This window comes from Vombatus ursinus, unplaced genomic scaffold (assembly GCF_900497805.2).
Source record: "Vombatus ursinus unplaced genomic scaffold, bare-nosed wombat genome assembly UNPS02013950.1, whole genome shotgun sequence".
In the NCBI taxonomy this organism is placed as follows: Eukaryota; Metazoa; Chordata; class Mammalia; order Diprotodontia; family Vombatidae; genus Vombatus; species Vombatus ursinus.
This window is the reverse complement of record NW_020953728.1, coordinates 939,759-963,281: the sequence shown is the minus strand read 5'-3', so window position 1 is coordinate 963,281 and position 23,523 is coordinate 939,759. Positions and strand designations below refer to the sequence as shown.

At 36.8% G+C, this 23,523-nt stretch overlaps 1 protein-coding gene across 6 annotated transcripts in view; it reads left to right on the top strand.

Annotated features, from left to right (window-relative positions):
- Positions 1-23,523, top strand: part of KIF21A (kinesin family member 21A) — a 178,985-nt gene that overhangs the window by 124,019 nt on the left and 31,443 nt on the right. For all 6 annotated transcript variants that reach the window (XM_027858956.1, XM_027858953.1, XM_027858954.1 and 3 more), the window contains 4 exons: positions 12,153-12,213; positions 16,010-16,064; positions 19,650-19,864; positions 22,390-22,497. In XM_027858956.1, the coding sequence (XP_027714757.1) occupies positions 12,153-12,213; positions 16,010-16,064; positions 19,650-19,864; positions 22,390-22,497 (439 nt within the window). The remainder of the gene's footprint in view (positions 1-12,152; positions 12,214-16,009; positions 16,065-19,649; positions 19,865-22,389; positions 22,498-23,523) is intronic.

Below are 23,523 nucleotides of genomic sequence, written 5' to 3'. Positions count from 1 at the left end.
GAAAGAAACTACTATGGAACTGTAGTCAGAATCATACAAGGTGATACAGCAAGTATAATAAAGGAAAAGAAATCTTGGAATGAAGTGTTCTAAAAAGCAAAAGATAAAGGCTAATACCAAAAATAACTTACTCTTCAAAACAGTATAATTTTAGGGACAGATGACACTGGATAAAGTGCTGGACCTAGAATCAGGAAGATGAATTCAAATCCAACCTCAGATACTTGCAAGCTAAATAATTCTGGGCAAGTAACATAACTTCTATTTGACTCAGTTTCCTCAATTGAAAAATGGAGGTAATAATAGCACCTATCTAAAGAGCTGTTATGAATATCAAATGAGATAATATTTGTAAAGCACTTAACATAGTGCCTGGCACATTGAAGGTAATAAGACCTTCCTTCCTTCCTTCCTTCTTTCCTTCTTTTTTTCTTTCCTCTTTCATTAAAAGATCTGAAATGCGTACAAACCTTAAATTTGCCTGCCACCCCTGTTCTGGTTTTCAGACTTTGAAACCATTCTGTCTTATGGTGTATCTCCTTCAGCACCTGAGGCCTCCTAACCCTGGAACATCTAATCATTCCTACAACCTTCTGAACATGGAACATATCACAATAAGATCCACCCCCTTCTACCATTAGTTAATTCCTCCTCCTTGAGCCTCCATCGTGTAGAGGGGCCCAGGTCATCCTTCATTCTCTTCCTGACCCTGTTCTCTTGGCATCTGGATTTCAAAACCATGTTCCTATGCTCGGTACCTTCTTCTTCCCACACATTCTTCTATAGCTCCCTTTTATGTCATTGTCTTCACTGATTATAATGTAAGATCCTTAAAGACAGGGCCTGTCTTTTTTGTTTGTATTTGTATTTCCAGCACTTAATGGAGTGTCCACCGCATAGTAAGTTCTTAATAAATTCTTATTTCCTTCCCTTTCTATTCTTTTGTAAAGGATAAGTGGAGAAGAGAAGGAAAAGAAGAGGAGAAAAAGTACTAAGGGAAATAAAAAATTAACAGTCACAGTAATGGATGTCCACCGCATGAACACTCTTATTAAATGAAAGAGGATAGCAGAATGGATTAGAAAGAAGAATTCAGCAATATGTTGTTTTTAAGAAACACACTTGAAACATAAAGATTTATACAGAGATAAAATGAGCACCTGGGCCAGAATTCATTATGCCTCAGTAATAAAAATAGACAAAGTCAGAAGAGGATAAGCAAGGAAGCTGTTTTATTCTTAATTGAACCGTAGATAATGAAATAATATAAATATTATATACATATGTTTATGTATGTGTATGTGTATAGATACACATGTATATCTGTACACACACACATGCACCTAAATATTTGAAGAAAAAGTAGTTAATTAAACTATAAAGATAAGTGGAAAGTAAAATGATAATAGCTGTAGACCTATATAAATCTAACAAACAAGGAATAAGAAACCAAATATAATTTTTAGAAAGGTTTCTCTGGTGATTACTGAGAATAGAAAGGGATGTAAATATTTCTCAGGTGTGTATAACACCATTACAAATATTGACCATATATTAGCATTATATAGGCTCAGTCAAATGCAGAAAAGGAGAAATATCAAATCTTTTTCTAACCTGATACATTAAAAAAATTATAATCAGTGAAAGGGTATTTGTTTTGTTTTGGGTTTTGGTTTTGGGTTTTTTTTTTTTTTGTGCTAGACAGTGGGGTTAAGTGACTTGCCCAGGGTCACACAGCTAGTAAGTGTTACGTGTCTGAGGCTGGATTTGAACTCAGGTCCTCCTGACTCCCGGGCTGGTGCTGTATCCATTGTGCCATCTAGCTACCGCTGTTTGATTTTGTTTTGTTTTTCTGTTTTTAATGAAAGGGTATTTGAAGAAATAATTCAAACTTAAATGGTACTAAATAATTTTAATCCTAAAGAGCCAAGATGGTGGTATAAAAGCAGGGACTTGCTTGAACTCTCAAACTCCTCAAATACCTATAAAATGACTCTAAACAAATGCTAGAGCAGCAGATCTCATAAAAAAACAGAATGAAGCAGATTTCCAGCCCATGACAATATGGAAGGTCAACAGGAAAAGTCTGTTGCACCAAGCTGAGAGGAACACAATCCAGTGCAAATCGCGCCAGCAAAGACTGGGCTCCGGCAAACTTGAAGCAGGCCCCAGGAGTCTAAATCACTGGCAGCTGTGGTGGTTGCCAGACTTCTCAACCCACAAACGCCAAAGATATCTTAGAAGGTCAGTAGGAAAAGTCTGTGGAACCTGGGTGAGAGAGGAGCCCAGTCCAGCCCAGGGATCAGCATAGCCCTGGTCCCAGCAAACCAGGAGCAGGCCTTGGGAGTGATTGAATCAGCAGCAGCAGCAGCAGCAGCAGCAGCAGCAGCAGCAGCAGCAGCAGCAGCTGCTTCTGAAGATCTCAGCCCACAAAGAGTAATGGGATCAAACAACTGGTCAGAAGGAGATTACAGGGGTCTCTTTGCTAACACTGAGGCAGGACTATGTTGCTTTGCCCATACTTGCATCTGGGTGGTAGTTCCAGGGCAAAGAGGAGCACTAGCATAGCATAGCTTGTAGAAGCAGTGGAAAGGGGACCCTCCTGACAGTTCGAGGGCAGAAGAGAGTGCTGGTAGTCACTCACAGACTAGAGCACAGACCAGGAAAGGCATAAACACCTCATCTTAGATCATACCACCTTGGAAGAGGCCCATAGACGTATCTCTGAAAACAGCTACACAAAATCCCTGAAGTTTGGGACGGTTCACCCTCCACACTGGAAGCAGAGCCCTACCTTAACAAAGAGTTAAAAGGTCAAGTAACAGGCTAGGAAAATGAGCAAACAATGGAAAAAAACTGACTATAGAAACTTACTTTGGTGACAAGGAAGATCAAAACATACACTCAGAAGAAGACAGCAAAGTTGAAGCTCCTATAGCCAAAGCCTCCAAGAAAAATATGAATTGGTCCCAGGTCATGGAAGAGCTCAAAAAGGATTTTAAAATCAAGTAAGAGAAGTAGAGGAAAAACTAGGAAGAGAAATTAGAGTGATACAAGAAAATCATGAAAAATGAGTCAACAGCTTACTAAAGGAGACCCCCAAAAAATACCGAAGAAAATAATATCTTAAAAAATAGACTAGACCAAATGGCAAAAGAGGTCCAAAAAGCCAATAAGGAGAAGTATGCCTTAAAAAGCAAAATTGGCCACATGGAAAGGGAGGTCCAAAAGCTCACTGAAGAAAATAATTCCTAGGTGGCACAATGGATAGAGCTCCAGCCTTGGAGTCAGGAGGACCTGAATTCAAATCTGGCCTCAGACACTTGACACTTTACAATCTGTGTGATCCTGGGCAAGTCACTTAACCTCATTGCCTAGCCAAAAAAAAAAAAAAGAAAAGAAAAAAAATTTAGAATGGAGCAAATGGAAGCAAATGACTATGAGAAATAAAGAAATTATAAAACAAAACCAAAAGAATGAAAAATTAGAAGACAATGTGAAATATCTCATTGGAAAAACAACTGACCTGGAAAATAGATCCAGGAGAGAGAATTTAAAAAATTATTGGACTACCTGAAAGCCATGATCAAAAAAAGAGCCTCGGCATCATCTTTCAAGAAATTAATGAGGAAAACTGCCTTGATATTTTAGAACTAGAGGGTAAAATTGAAATTGAAAGACTCCATCACTCACTTCCTGAAAGAGATCCCAAAATGAAAACTCCCAGGAATATTATAGCTGAATTTTAGAGTTTCTAGGTCAAGGAGAAAATATTGCAAGCAGCCAGAAAGAAACAATTCAAGTACTGTGGAACCACAGTCAGGATAGCATAAGATTTAGTAGCTTCTACATTAAAGGATTAGAGGGCTTGGAATATGATATTCCAGAGGTCAAAGGATCTAGGATTAAAACCAGGAATCATCTACTCAGCAAAATTGAGTGTAATTAATGAGGGGGAAAATTGACATTCAATGACATAGAGGAATTTAATATATTCTTGAGAAAAGACCAGAGCTAAATAGAAAAATTGATTTTTAAATGCAAGATTCAAGAGAAGCATGAAAAGGTAAACAGGAAAGAGAAATCATAAGGGACTTATTAAAGTTGAACTGTTTACATTCCCAAATGGAAAGATGATATTTGTAACTAATGAGACCTTTCTCATTATTAGGGTAGTGGGAGGGAATATATACAGACAGAGGGCACAGGGTGAGTTGAATATGAAGGGATGATATCTAAAAAAGAAAATTAAGGGATGAGAGAGGAATGTACTGGGAGAAGGAGAAAGGGAGAGGTAGAATGGGGTAAATTATCTCACATAAAAGAGGCAAGAAAAAGCTTTTACAGTGGAGGGGGAAGAGGGAGTAACTGAGAAGGAATGAGTGAACCTTACTCTCATCAGATTTGGCTTAAGGAGAGAATAACACACACTCAATTGGGTATGGAAAACTATCTTACCCTACAGGGAAGTAGGTGGAAGGGGATGGGGGGTGATAGAAGGGAGAGCAGATTAGGGGAGGGAGTAATCAGAAGCAAACACTTTTGAGGAGGGACAGGGTCAAAGGAAAGAAGAGAATAAATGGGGGGTGAGATAGGATAGAGGGAAATATAGCTATTCTTTCACAACATAACTATTATGAAAGTGTTTTTTATGCATGTGTAGACATGTATAACCTATATTGAATTGCTTGCCTTCTCAGTGAGGGTGAATGGGGAGGAAGGAAGGGAAAGAATTTAGAACTCAAAGTTTTAAAAATGAATGTTAAAAATTGTTTTTACATATAACTGAGAAATAAGATACACAGGCAATCGGGTATAGAAATCTGTCTTACCCTACAGGAAAATAGAAAAGGAAAGGAATAACAGAAGAGACTGGGTGATTGAAGGGAGAGCAGATTGGGGGAAGGGGTAATCAGAATGCAGGCCATTTTGGGGTGGGGGGGAAGGGAGAGATGGGGAGAAAATTTGGAACTCAAAATTTTGTGGAAATGAATGTTAAAAACTAAAACTAAATTAATTAAAAGAGAATTGTTAGGTCAAAGGAAGAAATAACAACAATAAATATCTTAATCAAATAAAATGAAAACTGACAACATTTCAGAACTTTTATAAGGCAGCAAAAACAGTTCTTAGAGGAAAATTTTCATTAAAAAAATATAACTGATAAGCAGAAAAGGAATGAAATTTTTATAAAAGCAACCAAACCCAAAAAAGCAATAAATAAAATTTATAACAAAAAAGTCTATTGAATTTATAAATAAACTAGGCTGTAGTTACTAAATTTGTTGTACAACTAAATAAAATATAAACGTTAACTTTTTTTTAGAAAACAACAGAACAAAAATAGATATTCTGAAAATCAAAAGACAATAAATTGATAAAAACTCATTGATAAAGTAATAAAACTAGGATCCAGTTTTCAAACAATTAATAAAATTATAAACCACAGCTAATCTTTTTAAAAAGCAGAAAAATAAATTTCTGATATAAAAAATTGAAAAAGAATTCTCAAGAAAGAGAATACAAAGGAAATTATTTGGAACTATTTTGCCCAATCATATACCAAAAAAACCCTTAAAACTGATAACTTAAATGTAAAGGATGAATATGTACAAAAATTTTTTAAAATCCAGAATAACAGATTAAATAACCCAAGTTTAGAAAAAGATATTGAACAAGCTATAAATGGACTCCCAAAATAGTGGGAATGGTGCAATTGAACCAGATGAATTTATAAATAAATTCTGTCAAACATTAAAAAAAATCCAGTATTACATAAATTATTTGAAAAAAATAAGAAAAATAGAAATCCTACCAGACTCATTCTGTGAGACAAAATATGATCTTGATACTTAAGCCAGGGAGAAGTAAAACAGAGAAAGAAAATGACAAACCAATATTTCTTATGAATATTTGTGCAAAATATATTCAGTAAATATTAGCAAAAACTGCAACAACATTATGAAAAAAACAACCTCTGGAGTAAGGACTTTCTAATCATGAAAGCTTTTGGGAAAACTGGAAAGAAATAAAAAATTAGGAGTAGACCAAGTTTATACTGGGTGCAAGGTTAAGCACTTAGTACCTGGCATGTAATAGATACTTAATGTTTATTGAATAAATGAATGAATAGCTCCAAAATTAATACAGAACCTACATATACATTGTTCCATCAGTAATAATAGTTTTAAAAATTAGAGGAGAATGGAAGGAGATACCTTTCATGTCTATGAATAGGAAGAGATTTTTGGTCAGACAAGGAAGAGAGATTATAGGAGTTAAAATGAAGACATTTGATTACACAGAATTGAAAAATTTCTACACAAACAAAATTAATGCAGTTAGAATTATAAGTTTCACTATAACTAGTGAAAAAATTTTGTAGTATATTTCTCTCATAAAGGATTGGTGTGTGTGTGTGTGTTATTGAACTTCCATAAATAGATAAGAACAAGACCAATTCCTAATAGATATGATGAAAGGATATGAAAAGGTAGTATTCCAAAAGAAAGATAATCTATCAACAACTGTATAAAAAATTCTATGAATTGTTATACGAAAAATGAAAATTAAAACAACTCTGAGGTTCTGTCTCATACTTATCAGATTAATAAAGATGACAAAATGGAATATTCCAGTTGCTGGACAGCTTGCAAGAGGATAGCCACATTATTCCATTACTGGCAGAGCTTTAACTTGATCCAACATTGTGGCAAGCAAATTAAAAGTATAGTCACAATGTCATTTGCCCCTTGACCTGGCAATACCACTTCTAGGCTTATATATTGAAGAAATCAAATAAAGTGCAAAGGCCTATGTGTACAAAAAAAGTTTAAATCTGTACTTTTTATTGTAAGAAAGAGCTGGAATCAAAAGTGTATGCCCATCAATTGAGAAATACCTGAACAAATTTTATATCAGTGTAGTGAAATATTATTGTGCTATAAGAAATATAGACAGTTCTTGCTTTATGTAAATTCACGTTATACAAATTCAACTTTACATATAGAATTCTGAAAGAGATCTTCATTCTAAAAAAATACCTATGCTAACTTTACTGCACAGTACTGTGCTCTTGCTGTCTCACTAGTTTTGCCCCTCATCTCAGGGCTCCTTGGCCTCCTCTCCTTTCACAGCCTTTCCCTACCACCCCAAAAAAAAGTAAAAAAAAAAACAAAACAACCCCTCTAAGTGAAAGCTGAACAAACCTGCAGAGAGACTGCCACCACCCCCACCATAGCTGGATTGGAGGCTTAACTTGAGATCTCCAGTGCCAAGAGAAGAGACCTTTGCCCTGCTCTGTCCACCTGCCCCCATGTCTGCCTTCTGTCCCTATGCAAACGGTACCACATGTCTATCCCTGGTCCCCACATGAACAGTGTGCTGGCCCCCTCCCTCCAGGAGTGCATGGACCCCTTTTCTATCTCTCTCGATAGCTCCTTTCCCCGTATCTGAGGGTAAATTCTCATTACATTGAGGTCTGCAGCACTTACATAAAATGAGAACTGTCTGTAATCCAAAAGCCATCCATTTTAGAGAAATCTGGAAAAACTTGGATGAGCTCAGGCAAAATGAGGTGAGCAGAACTAGGAAAGCAATTTGTACCATCACGTCAACATTGCAATGCCAAATAACTCAGAAAGACTTAAGGACTCTAGGCATTGCAGTGACTTATGATTACAGAGGGCATATGAAAAAGCATGTTACCCATGGTACTCTCCTGATTGAGAGGCAGTGAGCTCAAGATGCAGCACTATAAAACAAAACTTCTAAATACTTCAGACCTATGATCAAAAGTTAAGACTGATTAGCCATGATTCATATCTCTTGGCAAAGAATTGGATTAGAGTTGAACAGTATGTGAATTAGTTTTGTTTGGTTATACTTTTTTCTTATTTCTTTCAAGATGTGTGAGTAAGGGAGGAGTTTAGGGGGGAGTAATGATATTTTAGAAAGGTAAGAAAGGAATATTATTGAATCTGTTTTTTAAAATACACAGAAGAGATTCAAGAGAAATCCAGAAGGAAACACAGAGGTCATTGAAACTAACATGTTACATTTGAAATGTGCTTTATAAAACCTTCTAAGCCAGGTTTTTATGTGCAGTCCACCTTTTTCTATTCTCCTTTGTTTGGGGAAATATTCATATTCTTTGATGTTTGTCAAGTTCTTAATGATAAAGACAAAAATGTTAAAAATAGTAACTGAGGAGAAATTACAGTTTAGGCATACTACTGTATGTGTGTAGAGACATGGAGATGGGTGATGACATCATGTATGGTGAACAAGTAGGCTAGTTTGTCTGGAATGTAGAGTGTGTGATGAATAATGCAAAATAGGCCTGGAGTAGACTGGAGCCAGATTGTGAAGTATTTTAAATGCCAAAGGATGGGGAACTTCATTTGGATTCAGGCAAAGAGCCACATATGAGGACTTTGAGGGCCATATGTGGCCTTGAGGCCAGAGGTTCTCCGTCCCTGTGCCAAACCAAATGAGTTTATATTTTACTTTCAATGCAGTTTTATCCACTGGGCCTTCTTAATCAAGGGAATGATTTGTTTAGACCTGTGCTTTAGAAAATATTACTTTGGGAGGGGGGCGGAGCCAAGATGGCAGAGTAAAAGCAGTGACTTGCTTTGAGCTCTCCCCCAAACCCTTCCAAATACCTGCAAAAATGACTCTAAACAAATTCTGAAGTAGCAGAACCCACAAAAAGACAGAGTGAAATGAGTTTCCAGCCCAAGACAACCTGGATGGTTGATCAAGAAGGTATATTGCACTGCGCTGGGAGAGGAGTGCAGTTCAGCATGGGCGCGCAGGCCTCAGAGGACTGAATCACAGGCAGCTGTGATGGTTTCCAGACTTCTCAACCCATGAACACTAAAGACAACTTAGAAGGTCAGTGGGAAAAGTCTGTGTCTGCTGTGAGAGAGAAGTGTGGGTGGTCCCAGCCCTGGTCCTGGACTGGGTCCTGGGGCGGCGGCTGCCTCCAGAGCTTCCTGCCCACAGACTGAGGGGCAATCGAGTGGCTGATTAGAGGGGGATTGCAGGGATCTCTTTGCTGGTGCAGGATTCTCAGGCTTTGCCCATGTTTGGATCTGGGTCACAGTTCTGGGTGCTGGTCCTACGGTAAGAAGGAGTGCTGGCATGGTGGAGCTTGTAGTGGCAGTGGAGAGGAAGTCCTCCTCACAGTTCCAAGACAGAAAATACTGCTTGTGGTCACTCATAGACAAGAGCACAAGCCAGGAAAGGAGTAAACACCTCACCCTTGATCATACCACCTTGAAAGAACTGAAAATTTTCAGGTCCCTAGAAGTGTCTCTGAAAACAACTGCACAGAACCCCGGAAGCTTGGAACAGGACATTCTTCACACTGGAAGCAGACCCCTACTTTAACAAAGAGTTTTTATAACTCAGGTAATTGGCTGAGATCATGAGCAAGCAGCACAAAAAGAGTCAGACCATAGAATCTTACTTTGGTGACAAAGAAGATCAAGAGCATAGATACAATCTTTCAAGAAATTATCAAGGAAAACTGCCCTGAAGTTTTAGAACCAGAGAACAAAACAGAAATGGAAAGAATCCACTGATCACCTCCTGAAAGAGATTTCCAAAGAAAAACTCCTAGGAATATTGTAGCCAAATTCCAGAGTTCCCAGATCAAGGAGAAAATATTGCAAGCAGCCAGAAAGAAACAATTCAAGTATTGTGGAAACACAAACAGGATAACACAAGATTTAGCAGCTTCTACATTAAGGGACCGCAGGGATTGGAATATAATATTCCAAAGGGTAAAGGAGATAGGATTACAACCAAGAATTACCTACCCAGCAAAACTGAGCATAAACCTTCAGGGGAAAAAAATGGTCATTCAGTGAAATAGAGGACTTTCAAACATTCTTGATGAAAAGGCCAGAGCTGAATAGAAAATTTGACTTTCAAATACACGACTCAAGTGAAACATGAAGAGGTAAACAGGAAAGAGAAATCATAAGAGACTTATTAAGGTTGGACTGTTTACATTCCTGCATGGAAAGATGATATTTGTAACTCATGAGTCCTTTGTCAGTATTAGAGTAGTTGGAGGGGGAAAAATTATATGTATGTGTATATAGATAGATAGATAGATAAATAGAGGGCACAGGGTGAGTTGAAGATGAAGGGGTGATATCTGGAGAATAAAATTAAGGGGTGAGAGGATTATTCAGAGAGAGGAAGAAAGGGAGAGGTGGAATGGGGTAAATTATCTCACGAAAAAACAGAAAAGAAAAGGCTCTTACAGTAGAGGGGAAATGGGGGAAGGTGAGAGGGAATGCATGAATCTTATTCTCATTGAATTTGGCTTAAGGAGAAAATAACATACACACTCAATTGGGTATGGAAATCTATCTTATCCTACGGGAAAATAGGGGAGGAAGGGGAGAAGAGAACAGGAGGATGATAGGGGGAAGGGCAGATTGGGGGAGGGGATAATCAGAAGCAAACACTTCTAAGGAGGGACAGGGTTGAAAGAGAAAATAGAATAAATGGGGGGGCGGGATAGGATGAAGGGAAATATACTTAGTTTTTCACAACATGTCTACTATGGCAGTGTTTTGCATGACTACACATGTATAACCTGTATCAAGTTGCTTGCCTTCTCAATGAGGGTGGGTGGAAAGGGAGGAAGGGAGAAAATTTGGAACCCAAAGTTTTGAAAATGAAAGTTTAAAAAAAATTGTTTTCTCATACAACTGGGAAATAAAATATACAGGAAATGGGGTATAGAACTCTATCCTGCCCTACAGGAAAATTGAAGGGGAAGGGGATAGTTGAATGGGGGGAAAGATAGAAGGGAGGGCAGATTAGGAGAAGGGGTATCTTGGGGTGGGGGGAGGGATGAGATGAGGAGAAAATTTGGAACTCAAAATCTTGTGGAAGTGAATGTTGAAAACTAAAAATAAATTAATTAATTTTAAAAAAAGAAAGGCTTTTTGAATTGAAAAAGAAAAAAAATATCACTTTGACAACTTTGTAGATGATTGAAATAGTGGAGATTTGAGGAAGGAATGAACTAAGATTGTGATTGTGTGATTGAAAAGAAGGGTACAGATATAAGAAATGTTAGAGAAGTAGTGATTGATTATTTCCCTAAATGTTATTCCTTTAAAGGTACAAACAAAATGAATTGGCAACAAATTCTTAAAATTTTTTGTTGTTTAGTCATTTCAATCATATCTGACACTTTGTGATCCCATTTGGAGTTTTCTTGGCGATCATATTAGAGTGGTTTGCTATTTCCTTCTCCAGCTCATTTTACAGATGAGGAACTGAGGCAAATAGGGTTAAGTGACTTGTCCAGGGTCACACAGCTGTGTAAGTGTCTGAAGCCAGATTTGAACTCAGGAAGATGAGTCTTCCTGACTCCGGTCTGAGCACTCTATCCACTGTACCACCTAGCTGCCCCAGTTCTTAAAATAGTGGACTGTTGAAAGGTAGGGTGGCCATTTTATTTTCCTGGCTCCATTGGATTTGTATATTACAGATTTTATTAGTCTGCTGTACTTATCTGAAATAATTGAAATTATGTTTGTTGTGGACAAGTTTACATAACTGCTAACATCTGTTGCATGCGAATCTGTTTTTGTTGTTTATATACTTGTGAATCAGATCAGTGTTAGTGTATGACTTGTAAAAAATTTCAGACACACATTTTTATGGGTATTTTTTTTATCTTGCAAGTTCAAGTTAATGTGACTTAAACATGTTTTTAGTTCATAGTACAAATAACACCATTTGTACGTATTTGCTGATTTCCAATATTGATGTCATACGCCAAGGTGGAATCTTAGAGTTTTCTTTTCTAACTAAGAAATTTACTGTAAAAATTTGTCTTTGGACCAAAGGCTATGTCTGTTCACAAATTTATCGCATTGTTCCCGCTCTTGATATGTCATGCTGTATATTCTTACTCTTCCTACTTGCCGTTTTTTTTATTCATCTTTTGCATCATTCATGAAAAAAAATCTAGTGAAGAAGTATTTAAAAGTTTTTTTGTTTTATTTTATTTAATCACTAGAACAGAAATACATATATTAAACTTTAGGTAGCTGGTTTATAGGCTATGATTTAAATTACAATATCTAATTTTCTATTTTGGAAATTTTTTTTAGAGAATATAGAGGATAGTACTGATGAAGAGGCACCTTTGAACAGCCCAGGAGTAGAGGGAAGGTAAGAAGTCTTTTTGTAATGATGATAATGATGATGATGATGATGATGATGCTTTGAGGTTTGCCAAGTGCTTTACAAATATTATATCATTTTATCCTCACAACCCTTGGAAGGTGGGTACTTTCATCTCCTTTTTTATAAACGAAGAAACTGAGGCAGAGGTTAAATGAGTTCTCCAGTTTTAAAAAAAAACATATATTTGATTTGTTTTTATAACCTTTTTAGAAATTACATCAACTATATTAAATTACAGTAGAAAAACTACTTAAACTACTTAACTAAATGAATATTATCTAGAACCAGAAATATTCTTCAACATTTTGATAAATTTTAAATCTTACTGATGTAGATACTCAGTTTGGTGGTGAATATCTTAGTCCACTTCACCTCCCTCTTTGTGATGATGCATTTCTACAGTTTCTCCACAGGAGCTCCGCCCTGTGTGCTGTGGTCTTTCTATGGATTCTTTTACTTTATATGGATAAGAAGAGAGTATTTGATTGTTCATTGGTTTTTGCTTGGCTCTTCAAATATGACCATCCCACCTCAATCTCTAATGTTAGCTTTTACGCTGTTTTTGCAGCTCAGTTATTTGTTGGTAATATGCACATCCACCATACACCAGTCCACCACCTTTAATTCTTTGGAGACTATCATGTTCTTTTTGCAGCCCTGCAATATTACCAGAAGCATTTATGTTTTTAAAAGACAGGCTTTTGTTTCAGGGAGAGGCTTAGAGTAATTAAAAGCATTGTGCAATTTCTCGAATGCAAATCCAGTCTGCTATTTTTGTCCAGTTCAATTCTGGGTTCAGTTCTTTTTCCATCTATAGTAATCTAGGCCTGGCAAGGCCATCCTGGTACCTCAGCTTCAAGATTGGAATAAAATGAGAGACTTGTGGAACATTTAGTAGTTGACAAAGCCACAGCATGGAGAAGATACTCAACAAGGGTATAGCCTTCTGCTTCTGAGTTGCTCAGGCTGATCTGCAGTCAGAATCCTGAGATTCTGAGTTCCTCATCCCCTTCACCCATTTTGTACTCAGTCAAGCAGGAAGTTATGTCAGTGTTGAAGCCTTAGTCCCCTAAGCCAATTAAATCTCAAGGATAATTTCACTGCTTTTAAGGGAAAACTAGTGGAGCCTGTGTTGTTAGGACTTTAGGAAAAGCTAGCCTAGTCTATGTGATAGGATCCTAGGAAATATTGTTCCTATTTTATTTTTCTCTCTCTCATGTTTGTATATGTATTTAAATGTGTGTTATACATATGTGTGCGTATATGCATAGCTGGATAGACATACTTATATCTATATAGATAAGTAAATATGCATGTACAATAGCAAACCACTCCAATATCATAATATATTTATGTTTGTGTGCGCATATTTGTGTATATATATGTGTGTGTGTATGTATACAGATATATACACACACATATACACACATGCACACATGTATATGTCCATAAATCTACTATACTTAGGGCAGCTAGGTGGTTCAGTGGATAGAGCACCGGGCCTAAAGTCAGGAAAACTAATCTTCCTGAGTTCACATCTGGCCTTAGACATTTACTAGCTATGTGACACTGGGCAAGTCACTTAACCCTGTTTGCCTCAGTTTTCTCATCTGTAAAATGAGCTGGAGAAGGAAATGGCAAAACACTCCAGTATCATTGCCAGGAAAGCCCCTAATGGGGCATGGAAAGAGTTGGACATGACTGAAATGCCTGAACAACAACTACACTTGCTCTTTGGGCTGTCTATATTATAGTCTGCATAATTGACATTCTTCATCCACTTGGTTTTTCTAGTGCAGATAATTCCAAGGAACTATTTTGAGCGATTATGAATCTCATTTAGAAGGCCCTGCAGTGTTACAGGCTTAATGTTAAATGTTACCTACTAATAGTAACATTTAGATTTAGATATGAACTCTGCCCTGGATATTAGTATGACAGTGGCAGACACTGTCTTTGCAAGTGTAAGACACAAGGCTTTTAGGGTATTTTGGCCTCTTCACTAATGCAATTGACATATATCAGTGGCTGTCTTAGGAAATGGTGATAGTCTGCATTAATCCTTTCATCCATTTTCCATCAATAGCTTGCTTAAAAGATAAGGTAGAAGCCTTATTAATTGCACACCATATCTTCTCATAGGAATTTGGCATACTTTGTAGGGTGTGGAAGACTCCATAGAGTACTGGAGACAGAAGAATCTGTGTTCAAACCCCACCTCTCACACTTACATTTTAGAACCTCAAATAACCCCCTAAAGTTATAAACTAGTGTCTCTTTACATTGGTGGATGAATTTTCCACATTGGGTGTTTTACAGTCTGATTAAAATATAAATTGATACCTTTTTTCATAGGATCTTGTGTTTTAAGGTTAAAATGGATCTTAGAGGTCATCTATTCCAGCCACACTTATTTAATAGGTGAAAGGTTAAGTGACTAGCTCTAGGTCACATAGGTAGTAAGTAACAGAGCTGGGATTTGAATCTATATCTTCTAATTTCTTCCACTATGCTACATTACTTCATTTTAATTTTTTTGTTCTAATTTGGTATTGATTTTGATCTTAGCTATAACGAGTTTGTAGTCTTAATATATATCATATGATTCAGAAATGCCTGCCACAGCAGTAACCAATTATTTGCTATTGTAAGATATAATCAGTTTCATTTTTTTTTTGTGAAGTAATTTGATGATCACTATGTGCAGTAACTCTGGATAATTTCTGAAGAAAGTATCTGTATTATACAAGCATTAGAATTCAGTGTAGCATACAAGCCTTTGACCTCCTAGTCCTAAAAATATTTTCCTTTATGTTTTAACTATCAACCCCTGTGCCTGCCTTTACAAAGTATTTTAATATATGTTGATAAAACCTCAAGAATATTTTTTAAATCTTCCTAGAATTTTCTTTCTCCTCATTCTCTGTGACAGATGTTGGTATGTAATCTACAGTTGTCTTCATAGTTGTCTTTTTGCAAGTGCTCATCATGAGCAAGTGCCATGTATGATAATCAAGTTTCCCATGAAATTATGCTGTTTTTTTTATCTTTGGATGTGCAATTTGCTGCTTTAAAGAGAATTTATGAGTTATCTTTCCTTTTGACTGCCACTAACTTTTGTCTTCTGGTTTCACTTATATTGAGAACATTAACATTGATGTGATTTAGTTCCTTCAGTACATTCATTGGTGATTAGATAAGGATCTCTCATTTAGAGCATCAACAGTTAGGTCAGTATTTATAGATAGTCTAATGATCCTAGGACCGTCTATAATTAACACTTCTCATCCTCCGAAAGCTGACACTGTCATTTGAAACTATACTTAAATCCTTGTTGTTCAGTTGTTTTTCAGTTATGTTTGACTTTTTGTGACCCTATTTGGGGATTTTCTTAGCAAAGATACCAGAGTAATTTGCCATATCCTTTTCCAGCTCATTTTATAGATGAGGAAACTAAGGCAAACGGGGTTTAGTGACTTGCCCAGGATCATCCAGCTAGTAAGTGTCTGAGGCCAGATTTGAATTCAGGAAGATGAGTCTTCCCAACTCCAGGCCTGGTACTCTATCCGCTGTGCCACCTAGCTTCCTACTTAAATCCTTAGGAGCATGTTAAAACTTCCAGAGCTTGTGTTCCACTAGTATGGTTTTTGCCATTCCTACTGTGCCATAATAATATGGTAATAGCAAAACAAAGATAAAGTGTCCAGTTAAGAATTTTTAGCCATAAATATTTGTGGAATAGAGTTTTTACGCATTCTTTCAATGATTTATTTACCTATAGCTCACTTTCTTCAGATCTCATGAAGCTTTGTGGTGAAGTTAAGCCAAAAAACAAGGTAAGGTAAAATAAAGATAATAAGAAAAATGTGAATTTCTACTACTGATCTTTCATCGGCACATCTATGCATTTTCTTTTCTTTTCTTTTCTTTTTTTAACCCAAAACAGTGTTTATTAGAACATTGATTGGGGGTGGGTGAGATTTAAAGAATCTACCATGTTGGCCAGACTCTTAAGGAATCTAAGCATTTGTATCACTAATGCAAGTGGGCCAGATCTTAAGAATCTGAGCTAAATGGAAGCCAGATAGACCTTATATACAGAAAGTGTGGGAGGAATCTAGGAGTAGCCAAGTGGTCTGGGGTCCCAAGTAGCCAGGGACCTGGACCAGTGGCCAAGGGAGAATGGAACCTAGATAGGATTGAGGGTGGGAAGTGACCATAGGGAGGTGAGACAGTGGAGGACTAAACTAGGTAACAGAGAATTGGGAGATTGGGTGTAGGCGAGAATGAAAGGCCACTTGATAGGATTATAGCTTCAGAAGAATGCCAGAGATTTGGCCATGTGGGAAAGTCCAGGGCTTTTCCTTTTTGGCGTCCAGATCCCAAAGACATGGTCTTTTCTTTTTAGGGGTTCAGATCCCATCCCCATCATTCCCCCCTCAAACAAATGGGACCCAAATTCTTTTGGGGTATGAGGCATAGGTCTTGGCTTCTGAACTGCTTCCTGCTGGCAAGGATTGTAGAGCTGCCCCTGCCTTGAGGGTGTCCCAAAGAGGAGGTTGACTGGAACTGAGCACAAGCTTGCATTCAGGGGACGATGGGGGGGACATTGGCTAGTACCCACTGTTTGCTACCAACTGTAGGTGAATAGCCTGTAATCTGGAAGACACAAATCTGACAGAAAAGATTGCAGGGACCAGATACAGAGATTAGTAAAAAGTATAAGAGCCCGTTAAAATCATTTACATTTGACTTGCAGGATTATCAGATCTTATTACTTTTTCAAGAGTTTAAGTAACACTTTGGCAGGTAGAAGTTTTCCACCCTTGTGTTCAATAGTTACACAAATGAATTTGCCAAGAGACTGACTTTCACTTCAATTATCACTGAAATTTTCCTCCCCAAACCAAACTGAAGATGTTTTTGAAATAATTTCAGTTGTTTGGGGGTATTGAATGACTACACATTCAGGTCAAAACAGCAAGATCTCATATACTTGCATTGTGCTTGTATCTTTTGCTGTCTGTCTGCTCTGACTATAGAAATTTGCTGTAAAAGATTTAGGGCCCAAATATTTCAGCATAAAACATCCTTAGCTCTACTTGAATTCAGATAATTTACAGTTTTCCAACCATGCCATATGAAATCTACCTCATAGCCAGATTCAGGAATAGCCAGGTGGGTAGCATTTCTTTTCAAAGGAACATAATGGGGAAACTGAGCCAGAAGGATCCTGTCTTAAATGGAGGCTAAAATTGTCCTCCCAGCTTTTCTCGATGCTGACTTCTCACCAGTATCACATTCTCTCTGAGTAGTTTGTGGCATTTCTCTCAGATGGTAGATTATTGATGATTAATGGATTATTACAATCCATCAGACAACTCAAAATAAAATCATTTATGGTTCCATGAGCTTTTATCTCAAACAGCAAGTTTAATTAGTCATAGCTTAGGAAAAACTTTCCCTGAATTTACATCTCCAATTTAAAGTTCTCCTGCTGTAAAAAGCCAATTGTTAGAGATTATTTCCATGTACTGGAAAATTCTCAGCAAGCCATAACTCTAACAAGCTTTTTGGCAAGTTTACACATTAAAACAATAACCAACAATAGCCAGATTGTTTTAGCTCTAACCAAATTATGAAAAGTTGCTTGACATAACTGATACAAAAAAAGTTTACCAATTTGAAACTTGAAAAAACCCATTACCAATCAGGTGACTTCATTTTTGTTAAATGCATTTACAAATTACTTTACACAGAGAATTAGCATCTCATCATTAACAGTTAAAACTACAACTTTTAAAAGAGTGGGTTTACCCAAATTCGGAGGCTGGCTACCTTCTTTACCTGGACCCATCCCCCTTCCCTCTCTCCGCATGGCTGCTGCGGGTGTTAAAGTTGGGGGGGGGTGTGAGCAGGACGTGCTGAACCTGGGTGATGCTTCCAGGTGAAGGTTGCCCCAGGGCCCAAGGCCATTGCCAGTGGGGCCCATGTTGTAGTTGCTGCCCCTCCCCGACTCCTTCCTTTTTGCCAGGTGGGCAAATTTCAAGGTGAGGGGAGAAGGGTGAAACTCTCTTCTCCTATGAGACGGATTAACAATGATACCCTCTTGACTCAAGGGAAGGGAGTAGGAGAAGGGAGTGATCAGGGTTGTAAGGAGATGTTTAAAAACTCCTTAATGATCAATCACAAAACCTCCAGAATCTGCTAAAATGTTTTTAGCTGTTCTAACTTTAGTTGTTCTAACTGTAGCCTCCATGAAAGAGAATCTAGGGGTGTAGAGGGATGGGAGTAAGTAAGCCTCAGGGAATCAAAAAGCACCTGCAGTTTTCCCAATTTCCTAGTGCTGAGAGAATTAACAGAATTGTGCATATGCTTCCAGATAGGGCATCCATCTTTGTCCTCTATGCTGCGGAAGGTGTACCCAGGTCCATGGCCTCAAATCGAACCAGTGGACCAAGAGCCTGAGAGTGTCAGGCCAAGTGCACGACAGCCTTGTAACTATCTGCCCAAAAAGCACCTCCATACCTTCCTAGGTACTTGGAGAGTGACCCCAACTGCAGGGCAAAAAAGGGGGGGGGGGTGAAGCTTATATACCTTCCAGTCTTGGCTGGAGAAGAGCGTGGGGTTAGGCAGCTTCCTGTATGGGCCATCAAAATTTTGAGTTTAGAGGTGCTGGGACCCCAAAATCACAACACGAGGGTCCTGCCTGAATGAATTTGACCCAAGCCTTTTTTCAGCCAAAGACAAGGTTTATTAGAACATCAGTCAGGCTGGGTGAGATTGGAAGAATCTGCCATATTGGCTAGACTCTTAAGGAGTCTAAGCATTTTTATCACTAATGCAAGCAGGCCAGATCTTAAGAATCTGAGCTGTGCACTTGCGCCACTTATGTTTAAATTGCCCATCCTAGTTGTCATAAATCTAGCACCTAAAGAAATTGGAATGGGCTTCATATTAATTAGGCTGTAAAATATGTAGATTTCATTGTAAACCTTAAAAGTGGCTTACCTTACTACTATTTTAATTTTTCAGGCTGTTATAACTGCTGTTGTGTATCATTGGTAGAACTAATTTGCTATTATCATGAGTTAGGTACAGTAGTTCTGTAGAGATAATACAGTTCTCTAATTTGACACAATTATAAGATGGTATAAATATATTCAGCCTTTTATAGAGGAAGTAACTAAGCTTTAACTTGTGGTTCTACAATTAAGTGACAAATTTAAAATTTTCATTTATTTACTGTCTAAGTTCTAGCTCTAGTCCCTCATCTTCTCATATGATATCCTGGTGTACACTTTTTATATATATACTTATATATATATATTTATTAAAAATGAAAATGTAAATTTAAGATATTTCTTAATCTTTTGAATAATAGTTTGCTTCTAACTACTTTTTCCCCCTTTGGGTATTAGGCACGAAGGAGGACCACAACTCAAATGGAATTGCTCTATGCAGATAGCAGTGAACTAGCTTCAGACACTAGTACAGGAGATGCCATCTTGTCTGGCCCTCTTACACCTGTTTCAGAAGGGCAAGAGATTGGAATGAATACAGAGACAAGTGGTACTTCTGCTAGGGAAAAAGATCTCATTCCCCCGTCTGGCTTACCTTCTAAGATAGGCAGCATGTAAGTTTGGCCCAGCTAAACTAACTTTCTGTCTTTTGGCTTTTTATATGCATGTGGCAAATATCTTATATGTAGTGTAAACTTTTTTTAATTTATAGGATCTGTAATTTTCAGACTAATAAGTATTAGATGCACTCGTAAATAGTGTTAATTTAATTTTTTTTCATACTTTAAAGTTTATGTGGATTTAGAATCTTTTTGGAGTAAATTCTTTTTCAGAATTAAAGTTGTCTTGTTTCTAAATTTTAAGGGTGATCTCTTAGATGGAAAGGTTTTTTTTTTTTTTAGAGGCAGTTGCATAAACATAAATGCTAATCTTAATTTTAAACATCCAAATTAGATTACATTAAATCCATTGCAAATGCCCTCATTTTCAGAACCTGGACACAATAGAGGTCTACTAGTCCTTTGTAACTTATTTATGAAATACATGATTTTAAAAAACATATTAATCCTTCATTCCATGAAAGTTATTGCATTTAAGCATTTCCCAGCAGAAGATATTTCCCATAAAGTATCATAAGTAGGGGCTGTAGTCTCCATCCCTGTCACTATGAAGCCCAGCTCTAGTTCCCCATAATCTTTTCACATGCCATGCTGGCACACACTTTTTTTCATTGCATGCAAAACCACAGCTGAGAGATAGATAATTCTGTTTTAAAATTGTTTTCTTTTGGGGATCAAATAATATAACCTGTCCCCACAGATCTTTTTTCATATTTAAAATTTTTATCAGCCATTTTCTAGTTCAGATCTTCATTGACACCTTTCATACTAACCCTCACACACAATTTACCAAATAATTTGTGGGCATGGCTATATTAAAGAATATTAAAAATAACGGTGTATGTATGTATACCTATCAGATTTGAATGTTGCAGATAAGCTAATCAACACAATTTTCCCACTCAAAAAAAATCTGTTCTTTTATTATAACCTTTATTTTCTACAGATATTTCTGTTGTCTTCAGTTTAGATTTTATTTTAATGATGGCGGGTATTTCTTGCATGTGCCTGAAGTGGCATAAATAATTGCAGTTGCTGTTTAGAGACTGCTAACTGACGCAGCTGAGCATTTCAATACTTTCATGATAAAATTTTGCTTAAAAAATTAGAGTGGATTTTAGGAACACATGTATTTCAATATTTAGTCTGTCAGATGAATAGAAACTTTTGGAGCCTCAAGACTCCAAGACTATGGCCTGGAATCCAGATTCAGGTAATATCTTCTTTTTGCCTTTTTGCAGTTTTTATTATTTAGCCCTCATGATGGGTTTTATTGATCATGAAAGGCACAATTGTTTTGGTTATGTCTCCTTCACTGTAGTTAAATCTTCTTAAATGTTAATTTGTGTGTGTGTATACGTGTGTGTGTGCGCGTGCGTGTGTGTGTGTGTGCGTGTGTGTGTGTATTTATTTATTTGCTTTTTGGTGAGTCAATTGGGGTTGAGTGATTTGCCCTGGGTCACACAGCTAGTAAGTGTCAAATGTCTGAGCCTGGCTTTGAACTCAGGTCCTCCTGACTCCAAGGCCAGAGCTCTATGCACTGCGCCACCTAGCTGCCCCTTGTGTATATTCTTTCTAAGATTGTTATGAAGATTTAGTCAGTAAATGACTGAAATTGCTTACTGTTCAAAGTAAAATACTTTACTTGAAATATACCAAACTTTATCTGTTTTGTACCTTTTCTGTGGCAAAATCTGGTTCATATTTTAAGATAAGTGAATATCATATGCTTTGACAATAACATTTTTTCTCACTTATTCTATGCAGTATGCTTTTAAAATTTACTTTAAGTCATTTTAAAGTAATTCTATTAGTAGTCAAGGATAAATATGAAGCAAAGATCTTTTTTCCAAATAAACTGCCTCATTGCTGATTTTGTTGCAATCTAAAAATGAGAACAAGACAACATAAAATTTTGACAATTAGAATAGGATAGGGGATGCTAAATAGTTAAAAAAAAAAGAAGTGTCTATATTACATAGTGGGTGCTTGCTGAATTTTCAAATACAAATGTTTGTTGAATTTTCTTAAATTGAATTCAAAGAGTTCTTATTCTCATAATTTACCATGATATTAAATAAAACTAACAATCATTTGTATGGGTGTGTTTTTTTATTCAACTTGTGTTATTTTGAGATACTGTGTTTAAAAAAACCAATAACTTATATCTTATTAATTTCTTGATAATTAGTGATTTAGTTTTACATCTAATTTAACCACTATTTAAAGTATATATAACATAGACATGGGCTAATGTACCACTGATGTTTGAGTGTTAAATGAAACCACATAAAAATGTATATATTTAATGAGATTTGTTTTAGTAATTTGTAAGGTTTTCTTATCCTGAGTTTCTATATTTTATCTTTTTTCACATTATGCTCATTTCTAAATTCCTCTTTTAGGAAAAAAAATAATTTATGTGGCAAATGGCCTCATAAATGTGGCAATATCACCAATTAAATTATATTTCAATTTTTAAATTTTAATACTTGAAATAATTTTTACTGTCATCTTAGCTCTAGGCAACTATCTCTACCTGAAAAGAAAATTCCTGAACCTTCACCTTTAACCAAGAGAAAGACATTTGAGAGAGCAGAAAAATCAAAGACTAAGGAACAAAAACAGTAAGTTGCTATTACCATTTGTCTCCCAGATCAAATAGACTCTTCAGTGATAATGTATCTATAACTTAGGATAGAGATTGGACCTGTTATTTCATTACTATAGCAAACTCCTAGCTAATTAAATTCCCTCTTACCAATGCAAGTCAGCACTATCTCTGTAATTTATAATCAGAGTATTTCCTAGAGCTTGAAAAGTTAAGTGATTTGCCCAAGATTACTCAGCTAGTATATGTCAGAGGCAGGGCTTGAACAGTATTTTCCTGTTCCAGGACCAGCTTTTTATCTGTCCACTGAGCCAAACTGCCTCTCAAAAGCAAGTATCAAGTAAGAAGGTCTTTGCCCAAATGCAAACACTGAGATACCCATAACAAATTATTTTAATCACATTGATTTATCACATACTTCTGAGAGGCAATCAGCTGATTGTTTAGCTGTCTTAGTTGTCTAATTAAAGATACATAGAGACACAGCCTCAGATTTTTATGTTATTTGCCTGATAGTACTGAATCAAATCCTTCAGAGTATTTTAGGAATAAAGCAAATAAATGACTTATAAAGATAAGAATCAGACAAAATGTTCTGCATGTATTTGCGCAAGATACATATTTACACTGACTTCTGGTTTCCTCAGCCAGAACTTTCTCTGTAGCGCATGTAGTGATCAGCCAAGAATACCAAACAACAAGATTTTTCATTATTCAGAATTCTTTTTTTTTTTACTTTTTGGTGAGACAATCAGGGTTAAGTGACTTGTCCAGAATCACACAGCTAGTAAGTGGCAAGTGTCTAAGGCCGGATTTGAGCTCAGGTCCTCCTAACTCCAAGGCCAGAGCTCTATGCACTGCGCCACCTAGCTGCCCCTCCCCCCCTTTTTTCTTTTGTTTTCTTTTTTTTTTTGTGGGGGGGTGAGGCAGTCGGGGTTAAGTGACTTGCACAGGGTCACACAGCTAAGAAGTGTCAAGTGTTCATTATTCAGAATTCTTGTGAGAATGCATGCTCTGTTATCTTTTCTTTATACTGGGAACA